The sequence below is a fragment of the Eptesicus fuscus genome, chromosome 9 (assembly GCF_027574615.1).
Source record: "Eptesicus fuscus isolate TK198812 chromosome 9, DD_ASM_mEF_20220401, whole genome shotgun sequence".
Classification (NCBI taxonomy): domain Eukaryota; kingdom Metazoa; phylum Chordata; class Mammalia; order Chiroptera; family Vespertilionidae; genus Eptesicus; species Eptesicus fuscus.
Window position 1 is genome coordinate 70,402,330 of NC_072481.1, and position 22,715 is coordinate 70,425,044.

The following is a 22,715-nucleotide window of genomic DNA, read 5'->3' on the forward strand; positions in this document are numbered from 1 at the left end:
TTCTGGTTCTGTTCTTGTTCCTCAGTCTATGTTGTTCATCATTTCCCCTAGATGAGCGAGATCATATGTCACTAGATATATACTAATAAGAACTGAATGTGAGACGAGCAATAATAGTTATGCTGACAGGCAAATGAATCAATCTGTAGCGAGCTTCCCCCTGGACCAACAGTTCTTTTGAGACCCAATTTCAATGTCCAGTAGTTCCTTATGTGTACATGTCAGCACTGACCCCTCAGCTCTGGATGGTGGACAAATGGTGGTAATGGAGGTCCGACTCCCTCTGGTTTGGTCTCGGCCGAACCCAGGGGCACGGCGTCACCCGGACTAAGGGGCATGTGGCCTCACCCATACCCAAGGGGCGCGTGGTCTCACCCGGGCCTGGGACCCAGCCTCACCCGGATGGATCCAGGGGCGCACGGCCTCACCCGGACCCAGGATCTGGCTTCACCCGTACCCAGGGACGCTTGGCCTCTCCCAGACCCAGGGGCACGTGGCCTCACCCGGGCTTAGTTGCACAAGGCCTCACCTGGTTCCAGGGACACATGGTCTCTCCCGGACCCAGGGACGCTTGGCCTCTCCCAGACCCAGGGCCACTTGGGCTCACCCGGGCCTAGGTGCACGAGGCCTCACCCGGATCCAGGGACACATGGTCTCACCCGGATCCAGGGACGCTTGGCCTCTCCCAGACCCAGGGCCACTTGGGCTCACCCGGGCCTAGGTGCACGAGGCCTCACCCGGATCCAGGGACACATGGTCTCACCCGGATCCAGGGACGCTTGGCCTCTCCCAGACCCAGGGCCACTTGGGCTCACCCGGGCCTAGGTGCACGAGGCCTCACCCGGATCCAGGGACACATGGTCTCACCCGGACCCAGGGACGCCTGGCCTCTCCCAGACCCAGGGCCACTTGGGCTCACCCGGGCCTAGGTGCACGAGGCCTCACCCAGATCCAGGGACACATGGTCTCACCCGGACCCAGGGACGCTTGGCCTCTCCCAGACCCAGGGCCACTTGGGCTCACCCGGGCCTAGGTGCACGAGGCCTCACCCGGATCCAGGGACACATGGTCTCACCCGGATCCAGGGACGCTTGGCCTCTCCCAGACCCAGGGCCACTTGGGCTCACCCGGGCCTAGGTGCACGAGGCCTCACCCGGATCCAGGGACACATGGTCTCACCCGGATCCAGGGACGCTTGGCCTCTCCCAGACCCAGGGCCACTTGGGCTCACCCGGGCCTAGGTGCACGAGGCCTCACCCGGATCCAGGGACACATGGTCTCACCCGGACCCAGGGAAGGAGCTGGTTCTTTGAAAGGATAAACAACATTGATGAACCTCTAGCCAGGCTCACCAAGAAGCAAAGAGGACCCCAATAAACAAAATCAGAAATGAAAGAGGTGAAATAACAACAGACCCCACAGAAATACAAAGGATTGTTAACACCATGAACAACTCTATTCTAACAATCTAGACAACCTGGAGGAAATGGACATATGCCTAGAAAAATACAACCTTCCAAAACTCAATCAGGAAGATTCTAAAAATCTCAATAGGCTGATAACTATGGAAGAAATTGAAGCAGTCATCAAAAAGCTTCCAGTAAACAAAAGCCCAGGGCCAGATGGCTTCACAGAGGAGTTTTGCCAAACATTCAAGGAAAAACTAAAACCTATCCTCCTCATATTATTCCAAAAAATTGAAGAGGAAGGAACACTTTCAAGCTCATTCTATGAAATCAGCATCACCCTAATACCAAAATCAGATAAAGACAACACAATGAAAGAGAATTACAGGCCAATATCCCTCATGAACATAGATGCCAAAATCCTCAACAAAATTTTAGCAAATTGGATCCATCAGTACATCAGAAAGATCATACACCATGACCAAGTAGGATTTATCATGGGGATGCAAGGATGGTACAATATCCGCAAATCAATAAATGTGATACATCACATAAACAAATTGAGAGAAAAAATCACATAGTCATATCAATTGATGCAGAAAAAGCATTTGACAAAATCCAACATCCTTTCTTGATAAAAACTCTCAGCAAGGTGGGAATAGAAGGATCATGCCTCAACATAATAAAAGCCATATATGACAAACCTACAGCCAACATCATATTCAATGGGCAAAAACTAAAACTATTTCCCCTAAGAACAGGAACAAGACAGGGAATGCCTACTCTCATCACTCCTGTTTGACATAGTTCTGGAAGTATTAGCCATTGTGATCAGACAAGAAGAAGAAATAAAAGGCATCCAAATTGGAAAAGAAGAAGTAAAACTGTCCTTATCTACAGATGACATGATACTGTACATAGAAAACCCTAAAGACTCCATCAAAAAATTATAAGACTTAATAAGTGAATTCGGCAATGTAGCAAGATACAAAATTAACACCAAGAAATCTATGGCATTTCTATACACCAATAATGAACCTACAGAAAGAGAGACTAAAAAAGCAATCCCATTTACCATCACACCAAAAAAATTAAGATACCTAGGAATAAACTTAACTAAGGAGGTAAAAGACCTATATGTGGAAAACTACAGGACATTGAAAAAAGAGATAGAGGAAGACATAAACAGATGGAAGAACATACCGTGTTCATGGATTGGTAGAATCAACATCATCAAAATGTCCATACTACCCAAAGCAATCTATAAATTCAATGCACTTCCCATTAAAATACCAACGGCATATTTCACAGATCTAGAACAAACTTTCAAAAAATTAATCTGGAATAAAAAAAGACCCCGAATAGTTGCAGCAATCCTGAGAAAGAAGAACAAAGTAGGTGGGATCTCAATACAAGATATCAAGCTGTATTACAAAGCCACTGTTCTCAAAACTGCCTGGTACTGGCACAAGAACAGACATATAGATCAATGGAATAGAATAGAGAACCCAGAAATCAACCCAAACCACTATGCTCAATTAATATTTGACAAAGGAGGCATGAACATACAATGGAATCAAGACAGTCTCTTCAATAAATGGTGTTGGGAAAATTGGACAGATAAATGCAAAAAAATGAAAGTAGACCACCAACTTACACCATACACAAAAATAAACTCAAAATGGATAAAGGACTTAAACATAAGACAGGAAACCATAAAAATACTAGAGGAATCCACAGGCAGAGAAATCTCAGACATATGCTGAAGCAATTTCTTCACCGATACCACTCCTAAGGCAATGCAAACTAAAGAGAAAATAAACAAATGGGACTACATCAAATAAAAAACTTTTGCACAGCAAAGGAAACCATCAACAAAACAACAAGAAAGCCGAGACCGGTTTGGCTCAGTGGATAGAGCGTCGGCCTGTGGACTCAAGGGTCCCAGGTTCGATTCTGGTCAGGGGCGTGTGCCTTGGTTGCGGGCGCATCCCCGGTGGGGGGTGTGCAGGAGGCGGCTGATCGATGTTTCTAACTCTCTATCCCTCTCTCTTCCTCTCTGTAAAAAATCAATAAAATATTAAAAAAAAAAAAAAAAAAAAAACAACAAGAAAGCCCACTGCATGGGAGAACATATTTGCCAATGATATCAACGATAAAGGTTTATTCTCCAACAATTACAGGAAACTCATGCAACTTAATAAAAGGAAGATAAACAACCCAATCAAAAAATGGGCAACGGACCTAAATAGATACTTTTTTGAAAGAAGACAGAAGGAAGGCCAAGAGACATATGAAAACATGCACAAAGTCACTAATCATCCGAGAGATGCAAATCAAAATGACAATGTGGTACCATCTCACACCTGTCAGAATGGCTATCATCAACAAATGACAAGTGCTGGCAAGGATGCGGAGAAAAAGGAATCCTCGTGCACTGCTGGTGGGAATGCAGACTGGTGCAGCCACTGTGAAGAACAGTATGGAGTTTCCTCAAAAAAACTAAAAATGGAACTCCCATTTGATACAGTGATCCCACTTCTAGGAATATATCCTAAGAAACTAGAAACACCAATCAGGAAGGATATATGCACCCCTATGTTCATAGCAGCACAATTCACCATAGCTAAGATTTGGAAACAGCCTAAGTGCCCAACAGCAGATGAGTGGATTAAAAAACTGTGGTACATCTACGCAATGGAGTACTACTGCACTGCGGTAAAAAAGGAGTTCTTACCATTTGCAACAACATGGATGGAGCTGGAGAGCATTATGCTAAGTGAAATAAGCCAGGGAAAGAAAGGTAAATATCACGTGATCTCACTCATTTATGGAATATAATGAACAACATAAACTGATGAACAAAACAGATCCAGAGACAGAGAAACATCGATCAGAACGTCAAATCTCAGAGGGAAGGTAGGGGACGGTGGGGGTAAGGGAGAGAGATCAACCAAAGGACTTATGTGCCTGCTTATAAGCCTAACCAATGGACACAGACACCAGGGGGGTGAGGGCATGAGTGTGGGGGGTTTGGGAGGGTAATGGGGGGATAAGGACACATGTAATACCTTTATCAATAAAGAAATTTAAAAAATTTAAAAATGTCTTAATATAAAAAAGAAAACCCACAATCAGCTATCACCTTACACCTGTTAGAAAAGTCACTATCAAAAACAAAAAATAACAAATGCCAGTGAGGATGTGGAGAAATTGGAACCCTTGTGAGTTGTTGGTTAGAATGTAAAATGGCACAGCCACTATGGAAAACAGTCTGGAGATTCTTCAAAAAATTTTAAATAGAATTACCGTATGATCCAGCAATACCACTTTAATAAGCCAGTCACAAAAAAACAAATACGGCCTAATTCTACTTATATGAAATATCTAAATAAGTCAAACTGATAGAATCAGAAAGTAGAATGTGGTTACCAGAGGCTGGGTGGTGGTTGGCCGGGGGGGAGCAAAATGGGGAGTTGTTCAATAGGCCGAGTTTCAGTTTTGCAAGATGAAAAAGTTCTAGAGATCTGTTGCCAACAACGTGCATATAGTTAACAGTGCTGTACTACATACACTTAAAAATGGTAAAGGTTGTAAACTTTATTTTATATGTTTTGGGCCACAATAAGAAACCAACCAAACAAAAATAACCACAATACCATGATCACATCTAAAAAAGATAATTATTTTATTTCATTAAATAGTCAACCAAAAAATAAAAAAGAACTACTTACTTTGGAAGAAAAACTCATTTCGGTTTTAAAAACATTTTCATATTACAATATCCTGATATTTTATATTCATATGTTGTAGATTAAAAGAAATAAAAGGAAAATTATTCACAAATTTTTCTAATGTCTAGAAACAGGTATGTTAGAAATGTGAGATATTTACCTTTTCAATCAGATAATATAAAAAGTTAGTATTTAACAGATTGGTACAGTATTGTTTTTAGAGTCAACTTTAAGAAAGGAAAACATTAAAATGTATCTAAACTGCTTTAAAAAAGAAAGGAAGAAAGGAAAAAAGAAAGAAAGAAAACTCTTCTATAGAGAATATGAAACAACACTATAATTCATCAAGATGAAAAACAGGGGCACTGGGAAGATGACAATGAAGAAACACTTTTGCTGTGTGCTCAGCCTGAAAGTGGTGAACATGAAATCTGCCTGAGAATTCACCTTTTATTTGAGTTTCCAACAGGAGTATAAAAGCAACTAATGGTAATACCAAATGGTTGCATTATAATTCTGTGCTTGCATTTAAGACATTACGGAATGCATATGCTCTCTGCATACACACAATCTCCAGATAGCTTAATGTAGTTCTGGAGATTTAGTTTCAAGCAAAGGCAAAAGCTTAGCTCCGAAAAACAAGTCTGATAAAGCCAGTGAGAACCACACCACCTATAGTCCTTCTCCACCTTTGGGGAATAAGGAACAATCTTATGCTCTAATTATCCTTAGATTTAAAATAATCCTGGAGGCTGAAAATGGGCAAGAAGCCATATTACTCTTCCTATACATAGTATTTGTCAACATTGTCACTATTACCAGGTGATCTATATCAGTAATCCGATCTGGTACTAAATCCCACAAAAATCCACATACTAATAAAAGATTAATATTCAAATTAACCATCACTCCACCACACTCACCAGCCATGCCCACCAGCCAATCAGGAGTATGCAAATTAACCCAACCAAGATGGCTGCGGCCACGGAGCGAGCAGGAGGCTTGGGTTTCCCCAGAAATGGTGGAAGCCAAGCTTTCTGCACACCCTGGCTGGCCCAGGCCTCCACTTAAGGCTTCAAAGTTTCAATTATAGAAGATAAATAAATCCCAGATACCAGGGCCTCTGCTTAGGTTGCCGGGGGGTGTGGCCAGCCTGCAAACCACCATAGGCCCCTCGCCCAGGCCACCCCACGCCCCAAGGGAACCCCCACCCTGATCTGGAACATCCTTCAGGGCAAACCAGCTGGCCACCACCTGTGCATCAGGCCTCTATTCTATCTAATAAAAGAGTAATATGCAAATTGACCATCACTCCAACACACAAGATGGCTGCCCCCATGTGGTCAAAGATGGCTGCCCCCATGTGGACACAAGATGGCCACCACAAGATGGCCAGCAGGGGAGGGCAGTTGGGAGGGACCAGGTCTGCAAGGGAGGGCAGTTGTGGGCGATCATGCCAGCAGGGGAGGGCAGTTTGGAGTGACCAGGCCAGCAGAGGAGGGAATTTAGGGGCGACCAGGCCTGCAGGGAAGAGCAGTTGGGGGGGGGGTACCCAGACCTGCAGGGAAGAGCAGTTGTGGGGGACCAGGCCTGCAGGGGAAGGCAATTAGGGGTGACCAGAACTGCAAGGAAGGGCAGTTAGGGGTGACCAGGCCTGCAGGGGAGGGAAGTTAGGGGGCAATCAGGCTGGCAGGGGAGCAGTTAGGCATCAATCAGGCTGGCAGGGGAGTGGTTAGGGGGTGATCAGGCTGGCAGGCAGAAGTGGTTAGGAGCAATCAGGAAGGCAGGCAGGCGAGCAGTTGGGAGCCAGCAATCCTGGATTGTAAGAGGGATGTCTGACTGCCCTTTTAGGCCTGATCCTACCGAGATCAGGCCTAAACGGTCAGTCGGACATCCCTCGAGGGGTCCCAGATTGGAGAGGGTGCAGACTGGGCTGAGGGACACCCTCCACCCCCGTGCATGAATTTCGTGCACCAGGCCTCTAGTTAAGTTATAAAGAACCAAACCAATTACAGCAGTCATGTTTGAAAAATAGTACTAATATAAGCCAAAGGGCCAGGTGTCAGAAACGATAAACAAGTGCTAACACCCTAATTAGAACACGCCATCTATCCATTCAGTCATGACCGCCTTATATTGATACACACAATGAAACTGCTAGAGTAGTCATTTTTAAGAGAATGACACCTCAAGAAATTTAAAACTTTTGCAATCCAAAGGGCTTAAAACCTTCAGAAGTACTACCCAAGTACCTGAGATTTCAAATTTTATTAGACTGCTAGCTTTTTAAAAAATTGTTGACACTATTACAGATGTCCCCCATTTCCCATCACCACCACCCCCTTATTCACCTTCACTTGGCCCTGCCAACCATCCTCTGGCCTTCATCACACTGTTGTCTGTGTCCATGGGCTATGTATATGTATTCTTTGGCTACTCTTACCTTTTATACAAACCTGTCTACCCCTCCTCCCTCTGATCTTCGTCAGTCTATTACATGTATCCATGCCTCTGGTTCTATTTTGTTCATTAGATTCCACATATGAGTGAAATATGGTATTTGTCTTTCTCTGACTGGCTTATTTCACTTATCATAATAATCTCCAGATCCATCCATGCTGTCACAAAGGGTAAGAGCTCCTTCTTTTTTTACAGCCACATAGTATTCCATTGTGTAAATGTGCCATGGCTTATATATATATATATATTTTTTTAATTGATTTCAGAGAGGAAGGAAGAAAGAGAAACATTACTGATGAGAGAGAATCATTGATTAGCTGCCTCCCACATGCCCCCCCACTGGGGATCAAGCCTATAACCCAGCCATGTGTCCCTGACAGAAATCGAACTCAGGACCCTTTAGTCCGCAGGCTGACACTCTATCCACCGAGCCAAACCAGCTAGAGCGCCATGGCTTGTATGTGTGTGTGTGTGTGTGTGTGTGTGTGTGTGTGTGTGTGTGTGTGTGTGTTTATTTATTTATATATACAGAGTGGCCAGATTATTATGATCTCTGAAAGCATAATAATCTGGCCACTCAGTGTATATCCTATATAATAAAAGGCTAATACGCAAATTGTCCCCTTGACCAGGAGTTTGACCAGCAGGCAGGCAGGCCAACCACCCATGTCCCCTCCCCGTGGCCAGGCTGGCTGGACCCCACCCATGCACAAATTCATGCACCGGGCCTATAATATATATATATATATACACACAAATACATACACACATATACATACATATATATATATGTGTATATATACACACACACACACATGTATATATACATATATACATATATATATGTATACATACACACACACACACACACACACACACTGAGTGGTCAGATTATTATGTGTTCAGAGATCATAATAATCTGGCCACTCAGTGTATATATTTTAAATTGATTTCAGAGAGGAAGGGAGAGGGATAGAAACATCAATGATGAGAGAAAATCATATATCGGCTGCCTCCTGCACGCACCCTATTGGGGAATCAAGCCCACAACCTGGCATGTGCCCTTGACCGGAATCAAACCCGGGACCCTTCAGTCCACAGGCCGACACTGTATCCACTGAGCCAAACAAGCCAGGGCACGCCATGGCTTTTTTATCCACTCATCTACTGATGGGCACTTGGGCTGTTTTCAGATCTTGGCTATTGTGAATAATGCTGTTATGAACACAGGGGTACACATATTCTTATTGGTTTTTTGGGATTCTTACGATATATACCCCTTATCAGATGTATAATTGGCAAATATGTTCTCTCATACAGTGGGTTTCCTTTTCATTTTGTTGATTTCTTTTGCCGTGAAGAAGCTTTTCATTTTGATGTAGTCCCACTTGTTTTCTTTCTTTGTTTCCCTTGCCCTAGAAGATATATAGGCAAAAATATTGAAAGATGTTTGAGATTTTATTGCCTATGTTTTCTTCTAGGATTTTTATGGTTTCATGACTTACATTTAAGTCTTTTATCAATTTTGAGTTTATTCTTTTTTAAAATATATTTTTATTGATTTCAGAGAGGGAGAGGGAGAGATAGAATCTATGATGAGAGAGATTCATTGATAGACTGTATCCTGCACACCCCCTACTGGGGATCAAGCCTGCAACCCAGGCATGTGCCTGTCCGAGAATTGAACTGTGACCTCCTGGTTGATAGGTTGATGATCAACCACTGAGCCATGCTGACCAGGCTTGAGTTTATTCTTGTGTATGGTGTAAATTGGTAGGCAAGTTTCATTTTTTTTTTTTTTTGCATGTACCTGTCCAATTTTTACACCACCATTTATTGAAGAGACTTTCACACCATTGTATGCTCTTGCCTCCTTTGTCAACTATTAATTGACCATGAAACTATGGGTTAATTTCTGGGCTCTCTGTTCTGTTCCATAGATCTATATACCTGTTCTTATGCCAGTACCAGACTGTTTTGGTTACAATGGCTTTGCAGTACAGTTTAATACCTGGTATTGTGATACCTCCAACTTTGTTTTCTTTCTCAAGATTGCTGAGGTTATTAGGGGTCTTTTTTGGTTCCATATAAGTTTTTGGAATATTTGTTCTAGATTTGTGAGATATGTCATTAATATTTTAATAGGAATTGCATTGAATCTATAGATTGCTTTGAGTAGCATGGAAATTTTTATGATATTAATTCTTCTAGTCCATGAACACAGGATATGCCTCCACTTGCTTGTATTTTCCTCTATTTCTTTCTTCAATGTCCTATAGTTTTCCAAATATAGGTCTTTTACTTCCTTGGCTAAGTTTATTCCTAGATACCTTATTTTTGTTGTTGGAATAGTAAATGGGATTATTTTATCTTTTTAAAATATATTTTATTGATTTCAGAAAGGAAGGAAGAGGGAAAGAGAAACATCCATGATGAGAGAGAATCATGGATTGGCTGCCTCCTGCAAGTCCCCCACTGGAGATCGAGCCCACAACCTGGGCATGTGCCCTTGACCGGAATCGAACCTGGGACCTTTCAGTTTGCAGGTCAACGCTCTATCTACTGAGCCAAACCAGCTAGGGCGGGATTATTTTCTTAAAGTTTCTCTTTCTGATAGTTCATTATTGGTGTATAAAAATGCTACCAATTTCTGAATATTAATTTTGTATCCTGCTACTTTGCCAAATTCACTTATTAGATCTAATAGCTTCTGGTGGAGTCTTTAGGGTTTTATGTGTACAATAGCATGTCATCTGTGAATAATGACAGTTTTACTTCCTCCTTTCTGGTTTGGATGCCTTTTATTTCTTCTTATCTGATTGCTGTGATTAGGACTTCCAGTACTATCTATACTAATAATAGCCTAGGTGGTTGTCATGCCCTCACGCATCATGCCCTAACGTCGTCACAAGATGGCCGTCACAAGATGGCCATCACAAGATGGCCACACGCACAGCGGATGCAGGGCCCGGCGGAGGAGGAGGCAGGTCGCGGCAGGGGAGGGCAGTTAGGGGCGATCAGGTTGGCAGGCAGAAGCGCTTAGGGGCAATCAAGCAGGCAGGCAGGTGAGCAGTTAGGAGCCAGCAGTCCCGGACTGTGAGAGGGATGTCTGACTGCCGGTTATCTCTGGAGGGGTCCCAGATTGGAGAGGGTGCAGGCCGGGCTAAGCCCCCCCCCCCATGCACAAATTTCGTGTGCCGGGCCTCTAGTGTTAAATGAATAAGAGTGGTAAAAGTGGTCATCTGTTTTGTTCCTGATCTTAAGGGAAACATTTTTAGTTTTTGCCTATTGAGTATGATGTTGGCTGTAGGTTTTTCATAAATGGAGAATTTGCTAGCTTTTTATGTGCAACATGGTATGCAGGCAGAATGACTGGAATGGAAAATGTGTATAACTTAAATATAGAGAATTACCCTAAATTGTCTTAACTTTCATTCTTTAGATCTTAATGACAGTGAGAAGGAAGAAGGTATTCTGAACCAAAACCAACAAATTATAGGGCTGCTGTGTTATCAGTCCCACTCAGACTATGAGCAAACAAACCCTAAACAAAGTAGATCCCAATTTGTAGAAAACACACTGCTAAAAACAGACAAATGCAGGTGTTGCAGTTACCATACCCAGCAGGTCACAAGTAGTATCACCATAATGGTGAGTGCAAGAAAATCACTGCCTAAAAATGGTCTAAATTAGTTAACACATCCAGTTTCTGATCTGAGAGTCAGGATTCTACTTTGTTCAATGTACATTTAGCCAAACCAGGAAGTACTATTTCCTTGGTAAGGTTTCAAAAAAATTGCTGGAAAGGATGCCAGTGTAAGTTAGTATACTCTGGGAAGGATGCCTTGCCATGAGAAGCTTGTTGGTCAGGTAAACATTGTTGGCTATCTACTTCAGGCAGGTCACAGCCCGCTTGGCTCACAGGAAGCCAAACAGGCAGAGTGTGCAAACCACTCCTCTGGAAGAAGTGTTCCCTGCACCAAAAAGCTGGTGTTGGTAGAATGTGCAACATGAGGCAGAGAGAAGGACCACATCAATGGTGTAAACTCAGTTCCTTTTTTACAGCTTTATTGAGGTATAATCCATACACCAATACAATTTATTTAAAGCATACAACTCAATGTTCTCTTTTAGACATAATCACAGAGTTGTGCAACCAGGATCAATTTTGGAACATTTCCATTACCCCAAAAGGGAATTTCATATCCATTTCGCCCAAACCCTCCCAGTCCCAGGCAACAACTAATCTGTCTTCAACTAATCTGCCTACTTTGGATACTTCATGTAAGTGGAACCATATAATTATGTGGTCTCTTGTGACTGGCTTCTTTCATACATTTAATGTTTACAAAATTCATCCATGTTATAGCATGTATCAGTTCCCATTCTTCTTTATTGCTGAATAATATTCTACTCTAAGGATATACCTTGCACAGTAGAATCTTCACAAGCAGTAGAATCTCTTTTGCTATATAAACAAAGCTGTAAACAGTGATTAGGCCCCACGTGAGTCCATAAATGCCTATTTATAGCTGAAAATAAATTATTATTTTTTAAAATATATTTTTATTGATTTTTTACAGAGAGGAAGAGAGAGGGATAGAGAGCTAGAAACATCGATGAGAGAGAAACATCGATCAGCTGCCTCTTGCACACCCCCTACTGGGGATGTGCCCACAACCAAGGTACATGCCCTTGACCGGAATAGAACCTGGGACCTTTCAGTCTGCAGGCTGACGCTCTATCCACTGAGCCAAACCGGTTTCGGCTGAAAATAAATTATTAATTGCATAATATTACAGTTCTCTAGAAGTGTTATCAATTACCACAGTGATATCTGGATTAATGAAAATACTGGGAATGAAGCTCCTTTATATTTAAGTCAACTGCTTCAAATGTTTTTCCATAATCTGTAGGAGGAAGAGGCAATTAATTGCAAGCCCTAAGGCCAGAACACCTCAGGACATACCTGTTTCTGACCCCACCCACAGTTAAAGACAAACTGCAAAACTGCAGGTATACAAAGCTGGTCTCTGTAAACTCCCTTTCTGCTTGCTGGCCCCTACATCTCTTCCCCCTATCTTTGAAATACAATTCCTTCTGTATGTTTCACCCCTCTCCCTATCCCCAAAACAAAATGAGAACTTTTATACCTGTTGACTAATTACAGCCTCACTTTAAATTGAAATAATACATTTACATGAAAATGTTACTTGAAGGAGACATTAATTTTCTAACACATTTATCTCCCAAGACATGAAATGAAAATTAGTTTCCCTCAAATAAAGAATTTCCAGTAGGAACAAGCTGGTAAAGGGGAGAGTTATTGTTTGTATGCTTGTTTGTTGTTGTTTTTCCCCAAGAGACCCTCTCAAATCACAGTAAATCCACTCCATGGCAAATTGAATTTACTCAGTCCTCTCAGGGTAACACATTTCTAGGAGGGTGGGAAAAAATTAAGGAATTGTTATTAATTCTGTTAGACATGATGGTAGTATGAGTATGTCTAGTAGCAGGCGGCTGTTCATCATATCATGATGGTAGTATTAGTATGTCTACTAATGGTAGTATGAGTATGTCTAGAACTACCCTTATTTAAGAAATGCATACTGAGATATTTGGGGAAAATGATGTGCTATCTCTTATTTACTTGAAAATACTTCAGGTAGTTGGAAAGAGGATATGGGGAAGGGAAAATGAAACTAAATACTGATAACTGTTGAGAGAGGCTGATAGGTGATGAGAGTTCATTATGCTTTTCTGCTTTATGTCCATATAAAGTTTTCCAGAGTAAAATACTTTTAAAAGAGAGAGATAAGCTGTCCTCTTCCTCTCGGGCATCCTATTGTGCCTTTCCTTTTCCTTAATAGCACTTACTGTCGTCACTACATATTTCTAAGATTATTTGATTAATGTGTATCTCCCTGACTAGACTTGAAGCTCCATAAGGACCACAAAGGTGTTCGCTTAGCTCCCACAAAATCCCTACCACCTCGGAAAGTTCCTGGCATCTGACAAATATTTACTAAGGGATCAAGACAATAAAATAAGTTATATCATGCACCTAGGTCAGTAAATGCTCAATGCATAAAGGAAAGGGGGGAATGGAAAGCCAGGGACCTTTGGTTGAATGAATTCAACATTTTTACCTACATGTATTTACCATTTAAGTTCACATGCTTTTTCTATTTAAAATGTAGTAAAGATGTAACAGATTTAACTTCACCTGGCTTATCCTTACTACATTCATGTGATGTAGTCAACTAAGAACTACAATCTCCACTTTATGAAATGGAAACTATGGAACCAAAAAGTTATAAAACTTTTTCATGGTCATAATGAAAGAGATGCACAAATGAACAAAACTCATCTTTTGTTCATGCCTCATGCTGTTTTTAAAGGAGCATGATTTTATTCTCAAGAAAAATAAAATAGCCCTAGCAGGTTTGACTCAGTGGATAGAGCGTCGTCCGCCTGCGGACTGAAGGGTCCCAGGTTCAATTCTGGTCAAGGGCACATGCCCGGGGTGCCATCTCAATCCCCAGTAGGGGGCGTGCAGGAGGCAGCCAATCAATGATTGATTCTCATCATTGATGTTTCTATCTCTCTCTTCCTCTCCCCTTCACTCTGAAATAAATAAAAATATATTTTAAAAAAGAAAAAGAAGAAAAAGTAGTACTGTATATATTAAATAAACCTTCAGTGGCTGAGAAACTGAGTAGCTATATAATAGACTCAGCTGAAAATATATTTTGACTTTGCCCAAAACAATTTTTAAAATATATTTTTATTATGGATAGCATTATAAATATCTCCCATTTCCTCTCCCCTTACCACCCCCCCCCGCCCCCGTCCCTACCCCGCCTGCCCAGGTTTTCACTATCCTATTGCCCATGTCCATGGGCTATGGATTTAAGTGTATAAGTGCTTTGGTTTATCTCAACTCCGAATTGAGGTATGTCAGTCTGTTCCATGCCTCCATGCTTCGAGTCTTATTTTGCCGGTCAATTCATTTTGTGAAATAAGCCAATCTGAGAAAGACAAATATCACATGATCTCATTTATTTGTGGAATCTAATGAGCAAAATGAATTGACCAAAACAATTTTTGAGTTTGAAGCACCTACTGGTAGAGGAAGTACAAAAAGCAGAAGATGAGGCATTTAGGCAACAGGGAACGAAAGAAAATATGACACTTGAGTAATCTGAAGGCCTTTTTAAAAAACTGGTTTCTAGTCAATCGACAACTAACAAGAAAATTCATAAAGATAATAAATACAAATACCAAGACAATGTTTAAAACACCAGTCCCCTGAGTTCCCAAGTTTTTAATTCATCTCAAGTAATACCATAATCAATAAAGTTTCTGTTTAATCAATACTTTATATAGAAATAGCCTACTTAAATGTCACTATGCCCCCAAATCCTTTTGAAATGCTTAAAATGGGTTTGCCTTAATTTGATAAGATAACGATGTGCACAATAAAAAATACCAAATGTCTGCCATTAATGTAAACAAATATTTGTAAAACTAATCTTAACTCAGCCACTCTGAAAGCCTGTGTGCTGTAATGCCAAAAAAATGTCACATCCATGTCTGTGGAGAACATTTAAAGCCACGCCAAGCAAAACAAAACCTGCCACGAAACCTAAAAAATTAAAGATAAATAGCTAAGTATTTTTTTTAAATTTTATTGATTTTCTACAGAGAGGAAGAGAGAGGGATAGAGAGTTAGAAACATCGATGAGAGAGAAACATCGATCAGCTGCCTCTTGCACACCCCCCACTGGGGATGTGCCCGCAACCAAGGTACCTGCCCTTGTCCGGAATCGAACCTGGGACCCTTGAGTCCGCAGGCCGACGCTCTATCCACTGAGCCAAACCGGTTTGGGCTAAATAGCTAAGAATTTTTAATAAAAAGAATAAAACAACGTTTTCAATAACCCAATAAACTTACTTTGGGGATCTAATCTGGAAAGGTATCCTTTTGCTCACAGAAGAGACCTACCACCCGGCCTGGGTTGAATTCCAGCCTGGCTTGCTCCACGTTTGCTCGGGGCACAGTTACTACTGGTGGAGCTGCTACAAAGGCGCTCAGTGTTACTCCTATAGCCACCATATCGTGGGTTGTCAAACCATGCATCCAATCTGCGGCATGGCAGGGTAATGACTTACACCTGCAATTTCCAAACAAAAATGCAAGATTCCCTTGCCCCATGATGGTTACTTCTCAACTCTTAGAATAATTTATAAAAAGCACCAAACTGAGCATGAATTTCAGTACCAAAATTATCTATCAATTCATTTAAGCCCTTTCGTGTACGCGGTAATAGAACACTGTCCTCTGAATGCAGACAATGCTGCTGACCCACGCCAGGCATTGATCTGTAGTTGTTTTTCCAATGGGGTGACGGATTTGCGCTCAGCTACTCACGGTGTCTACTAGGTCCCCCTGGTGACCAACAGGACCTGAAGGCAGGAGAAGGGTTCAAAGGCACACACTGACAGCGGGACAGAGGGTGGGACGGAAATCATGAAAAATTAGCACAGGAACCGTACACATGACATGACTGAGAATAACGTGCGCATTGCTGGGGCATTTGAGACCGCCACCAGACCCTGTTCCCTCGCCTTTTAGAACGCAAACACCCATCCGGCTCGCTCGGGTTTTCCGAGTCCTCCCTCCCATTTAAATCACGGGTGATGGAAAGGCAGAACCAAGGAGCTCGGCGCGAGGCACACGCCGCTTCTCGGGCGCCTGGGGAAACACTGATGTGACAAATTGCCACGATTTCCTAAAATATGGAGGGATGACACACCACCTCACCGACCACCGTTTGAAGACCCAGGACACAGAATCGGGAACAGCCGCCCTGCGGGGCCCACCGGGGGAGGGGGAGCGCACGGGACCGGGGAGAGACAGAGGCACGTCCCGAGCCCAGACCGCCGGGCCCCCGACTGCTAGGGGTGTCAGGGTCGCCCCCGAGTCACGTCTCGCGGCTCCTGGGGGGGCCAGCGGTGCGAGGGCGAGCCCGGCCGAGTGACCCGGGCTCCCGAGCCTGGCCGGCCGGGGCAGCGGTGGGGACCGGGCAGCGCCGCCTCGGGGGCTGCGGCGCCGGGCGGCGGGGAGGGCGCGCCGCCAGGTGCGGACAGCAGGGGGCAGCGGGGTTCGGGCGGGCGCTGACCCGGGGAAGGAGGAGTGAGGCGGGCAAGTCCCGCGCGGCGGAGGGGGGCGCGCGGCGGGCTCGCCGCCGGCCTACCTGGAGGTAGTAGGGTTTCCTTAGCCAGGCGCCCGGACAGAGGCTCCTCGCCATGGCAATCACACATCGCCCCGCCGCGCCGCAGTCAGAGGCGGACCCGAGCGCCGGCGGCCCGGCTCCCCGCCTTCCCCCGCCTCCCCCGCCCCCAGCCCGGCCGGGCCCGCCCACTCCTCCGCCCCCGCCGCGCGCGCGCTCCTCTCGGCTCCGCTGGGGCGACGGCGGCTCGCGGCCCGAGGCCTGGCCTCCGGCTCTGCCCGCCCGGCCGTCGCGGCTGTCAGAACCGCGGCCGCCGACTCCGCCGTAAAAGGGAGTCGCGCCTCGCCTCGGCCGACACAAATCCAGCTGCCTTCCCCGCGCTTAAAGGGGAGGCGTGCGGAGGCGGGAGGGGGCGCCGCGGCCGCTGGGGTGTCGCGGGCTCTGCGCGGGGAGGGGCGGGCGCGCGGGCGGGGTGAGGGCGTGCGCCTCCGGGCCCGGGAGCGCCGGCCGCTCCGACCGCATCCCAGTGGCCGCCGGCTCCCGGCAACCCCGCTGCGCCTCCCGCCAGCCCGCCCGGCGGTCCTGAACCCCCTTTGGACTGTGCTCCGTCGGTGCGGATGCGTCTGGGCCGGTTGCGGGGAAATTCAAGGGAAGCTGGGGACTTTCCTTGGGGACGGGCTGGTTCTCCCTCGCGCGCGGAGGCGGGTGCGGCTCAGGGAGGGGGCGCCTGCCGCAGCCCGAAACGCCGGCGGGCGCATCCCCGAGGACCGGGCTCTTCGGCGACAGGCCGGCCGACGCGGACAGGGCTGCTCTGTGCCGAACTCGCCTTGGGACCCCCCCCCCCCCACCCCCAAAATCCAGTTTGCTTCTAAGGGCCTTAATCTATTTTTAAAATATACTTTAAAAAATTCTGACCTTTTTAATTTGTATTGTTTGCAAACCGCTTCAGAGTTTTCCTGGCTCCACCCAGGGACCCTGGTTCAAAAGAAAGAAAAATGTTACTGAATTACGGTCCCGGAGACCTGGGACGTGGCACAGCTCCTCCGTTAAGGCTACAGAACGCAGGGTGTGGTGTCTTTCTTTTGACAGTGAAGTCCAAATAAGGGAACACAGAGACTCCCTGGTGGGAGAACAGCTGTTGATAGGAGTGACTCTTAGTGGAGGGAGATGTGTTTGTGCTTCTTTTCACCCCACATGCCACCTTTCATGTGATTCCAACAAAGTTCAGGTGGCCATTCAGATGGCTCTGAGAAGTGGCTTCCCCAGCAGCAAACCTGGACACACTCTCACTGCAGCTTTTACCTAAGCCTTGTTCGGGTGCTATACTTTTTTTGAAGGGATCCTTTTTTGTCCACTCCTCACCCCTCGCACCCCCTAAGCACAGACGCAGGTTTTAAACCTGGGTGATACTTTACTGCTGGCAGAGAAACCCATTTTTCATTGATTTTCAGCTGAGGTTAAAGGACCAGTAATTTCTGAGTAAGCTAATAATGGATCCTATTGGTTTAATTCTTTCATTCATTCAAAAAATAAATATTAATTGAGCACCCAGACAATTCACTAGCACACAAGTGAATGAATAGTCTGTTTTAGTTGATTTGGTTATATATATATATATATATATATATATATATATATATGAACAAAACAGACAAACAAACAAACCCACCCCTGTAGATACTACATTTTGCGGGTGGGGGCAACAGGAAATAATAAATGTAATAAATACAAAAATCAAATAGGATAATAAAGTTGATAAGGGATATGAAAAGAGAAAACATCAATAGAGATGAGGAAGACTATAAGTAGAGTAGGTTTGAGGAGAAAGATCAAAAGTTTATTTTTGGACATTGACATTTGAGATATTGATTAGAAATCCAAGTAGATATTTGGGGTAGGCAGTTGTATATATAACCTGAGCTTAAGGAGGGTGGTCCAAGGTAGCGATATATGAAAGATTTCAGCATTTAGATGATATTTAAAGCCAAGAGACTAGACAATAGCACCAAGGGGGTGTGTAAATGGAGAGAAGAGAACCAAGGATGAAGTCTTACAACTTCAAGGAGGGAGACGTGAGTGAGCCAGCAGAGGAGCCTGACCAGGAGCAGCCATGAAGCAGGAGAACCAAACGTGAGTGCCTAGAAGCCAAGCGAAGGCAGTGTATCAAGGAGGAGTGATTACTCCTAAGTGAATGAGAACTGAGGCGACCATTGGATTTAGTACCACGGAGGCCAATGGTAACATTTCAATGGGGCAAGGTGTGTGTGTGTGGGGGGGGGGGGGGGGGGGAGAAGGGGGATTGATTGGAGTGTGTTTAAAAAAAAATGGGAGGAGAGGAATTGGAGATGGCTAACATTATAGGCAATTATTTTGAGAAGTTCTTTTACAAAGAGGAGCCCCAAAATGAGATAGTTACTATCAGTGAAAGTGAAGTCAAAAGTAGGTTAACAGCCCTGGTCAGGTGGCTCAGTTGGTTGGAGCATCGTCCCATACACCAAAAAGCTTTGGGTTGGATTCCCAGTCAGGGCACCTACCTGGTTTGTGGGTTCAATCCCTGGTTGGGGCACTTAGGCAACCAATCGATGTTTCCCTCTCACATCGATGTTTCTCTCTCCCCCTGGCTTCCTCTTGCTCTAAAAAAATCAATTAAAACATATCCTCGATGAGGATTTTTTTTTTTAAGTAGGATGACAAAAAAATGGGAGAACTATGTGTTTCTGATGAGGATGATCTGGAAGAGAAGGGAAAGTTTATGTAGGCGCAAGAAGAGAGAATTGTTGGAGAGGTATCCTTGAGAAGGAAAGACAAGTTGGAATCTAGCACACAAGTGAACGAATAGTCTGCAGTCAGGAGCACCGACTGACTGTCCATCTGTGGAAACAGGCAAGCAGTTGGGCAGAAGTGGTTGTGGGAATTTGTGGGAGTTCTCTTTTGGTTGTTGCCATTTTCTCAGAGACAGGAAGTAAGGTCATCAGTGGAGAAAGAAGAGGTGTGGAAGAATAATGGAGGCTTGGGGAGAGAAGTGAAGGTGTAAAATACTCAGGTAAATGGACTAAGAAAAAATATCATATGCTTGCTGAATGTCATAAAGGGCCCGCTTGAGTTGCTAGTGATAAATTTAAGTGGGACAGGTCAGTGTGATTGTGGTGTTTTTCTTTAATTGATTGATTTTAGAGAGAGAGGAAGGGAGAGAGAGAAACATCAATTTGATACTCCACTTATTTATATATTCATTGGTTGGTTCTTATCTGTGACCTGACTGGGGATCAAACCCTCAACCTTGGTTTATGGTGTGACACTAACCAAGTGAGCTACCCAGCCAGGGCCTGATTGTGCTTTTTTCAAAAACTCCAGCAATAAGCAGTTACCAGAGTGAAGGCTCAGAGAGGGGTTAGAATTCTATTCAATCAGGCTTTACCAAGGCAATCAGAGCAAGGAGAGAGGAGCTAGGGAGTTGAGGATGTAAGGGAGTGGTTGACATTCACAATGGAGCTTAAGATGAGGAGCCAGTGGATGTGGATAGATGAAGGATAGAGAAAAGGTGGTGGTATCAATTAATTGCAAGTCCTTGTGGGGCTGAGGGACAATAGGAGTCAGAGAATAAGAGAGAATGATCTGGAAAGATAGGAAGTGTTTAATAAGGGGTCTGGGTCCATGTTTTATATTTGCTGACAGCTTTCACCACTCCTCTTTTCCCTGCGCCCCACATTTGGAAAACTGTTAAGGAAGCCTGGGTGCTCCTTCCTTTGGTGCCAGTGGGAAGTTCAAACCATGTAAGACCCAAACCATGTGAGAAAACCTTCACCCTGGTCCCACCCCTACCCCAAACACCATAAAACCCTACGGCATCTCCTTTCTCTGTCCCCTCAAGCTATAAACGGATAATAAGGACAAAGTTTCAGCCAAATGAGAAGAAATGATTGTTCAGTTTACATTTAGAGTCAACGAAGACTAAATGTAGTTAAAATTTTCTTATTCAAAGGGGAAAATTCATTTAGATCATTTTCATTTCAAATTTTAGTTGTTTCCTTTGTTATCACATGTCCCAGGAGCCTGAGAGAGAAAGATGGGGCTCAGACAGCCCCCCAGGGTCCAGGCTGGGAACCTCATTGTAGGTGGACTTGCACTTTTGGTTTTAAATCCACCAAGTGTATGAGTCCCAAGAAGGATCCCAAGCACGTTGGCCTGTGGCAAAGTTAAGTAGGACACATTCTACCTCTTGATGTGGCCCTTCTTTTCACTCTGGTTACAGTGGCCCTGCGAATTCTTGATGTCATACCCTGGACCTACTATACAAACATCCAGATTTACCTGGCACCCATTCTTATGAAGTTTAAAAGTTTCTGTTTTTCTAAGTAAAAGTCAGCTAATCCAAAATTAATCCATGCGGTTGTGTTCAGAGGTACTAATTTGTGGCCTCTTAGTGGCCATGTGTAATGTAACTTTGGCCTTCCAGAGACAAAGGAGTAACTCCATTGGTTTAAAATATATGAAATCAAAATCAGTGCTCTTCAAACTTTTTATTTCCACACTACTAAAAGAATTTTGAAAAAATACATGTATCCCTGCCCCATTTTTATAACGACATCCAAATTTTTTTTATCATAAAATTAAATAATTGTAAAGGAAGTCATTTCCACTGTTCTGTTGTAAATATTGGCATTTAAAAATAAAATGGTCTCTCAAATCTTAAGTGTGGAATATAAATGCCGTGTGATTTGATACCATTTAAAGAGTAAATGAAAAAGTATTTTTTTAGCTATTAAATATGTAACATTGTTCCCTTTTCTTCTTAAACTTTTAAAAAATATTTTTCATTTTTCAATTACAATTAATGTGCAATATTATATTAGTTTCAGATATACAATCTCGTAATCACACATTTATTTAACCTGCGAAGTAATCATCTCAATAAATCCAGCACCCATCTCACACTATATATAGTTACCACATATATATGTTACTACATATATATATATGTTACTACAATGTTACTGACTATATTCCCTGTGCTGTACTTTACATCCCCATGAGTATTTTGTAACTACTAACTTTCTTCTTGAACTTTTATAATTCCACTTCCCTTATATAATTTTATTCTTTTACATATATTTTATGCATTTTAATTTACTATTCAACCTTCACACTCTCTGCAATAAAAATAAACTGACATTTTTGTTTGTTTGTTTTTTACCATCACTGCATTTTTGATAATGTTTTTATTCCAAATTAGCTGTTCAGGGTGATTTAACCTTTACAGAATAAACAAATTTCAGTTTATGCTGAAAGTTTCTTTTGTGGTGGGTTTCTTTTTTGTGGGCTCTCTCTCAGCTGCTGGTGGCTGCAGCCTTTTTTTTTTTACCACCAAAGGCTTCTTCTGCTTCCTAACAACAATAGCCCTCTTTCTTACTTTCCTACCACAGGCTTCTTGCCTGGAACCCTCTTCTCATCTGATTTGGCCTCTAGCGCTGCTGCTGCTTTATCCACCCGGAGCTTGTGGTCCTTGGCTGGTGGAGAATGGTGTTCCAGCTCATAGTCTTTGCGTATGGATTTAGCTTCAACATGATTCTTTGGGTTTTCAGTGGATTCTCCTTCAGGACTCTGCAACGCATCTTCTTGTGTGGTGCTTGGAGGGCTGTTTGGATCTCGGGACTTTTCAAAATGCTGCTAAGGAATGTATTGAGCATCTTGTGCCTGGGAAAGTTGTAGTTACTCTAGAGCCGTGGTTGGCAAACTGCCGCTCTTGAGCCACATGCGGCTCTGTGGCCTCTTGAGTGTGGCTCTTCCACAAAATACCACGGTCTGGGCGAGTCTATTTTGAAGAAGTGGCGTTAGAAGAAGTTTAAGTTTAAAAAATTTGGCTCTCAAAAGAAATGTCA

At 43.7% G+C, this 22,715-nt stretch overlaps 1 protein-coding gene across 1 annotated transcript in view; it reads right to left on the reverse strand.

Annotated features, from left to right (window-relative positions):
- DIPK1A (divergent protein kinase domain 1A) overlaps positions 1 to 16,977 on the reverse strand; it is a 122,490-nt gene extending 105,513 nt beyond the window's left edge. Inside the window, exon 1 of the mRNA XM_054721365.1 lies at positions 16,861 to 16,977. Within this exon, the coding sequence (XP_054577340.1) occupies positions 16,861 to 16,914 (54 nt within the window). The 5' untranslated portion in view covers positions 16,915 to 16,977. The remainder of the gene's footprint in view (positions 1 to 16,860) is intronic.
- Between the last annotated feature and the right edge of the window lie 5,738 nt (positions 16,978 to 22,715).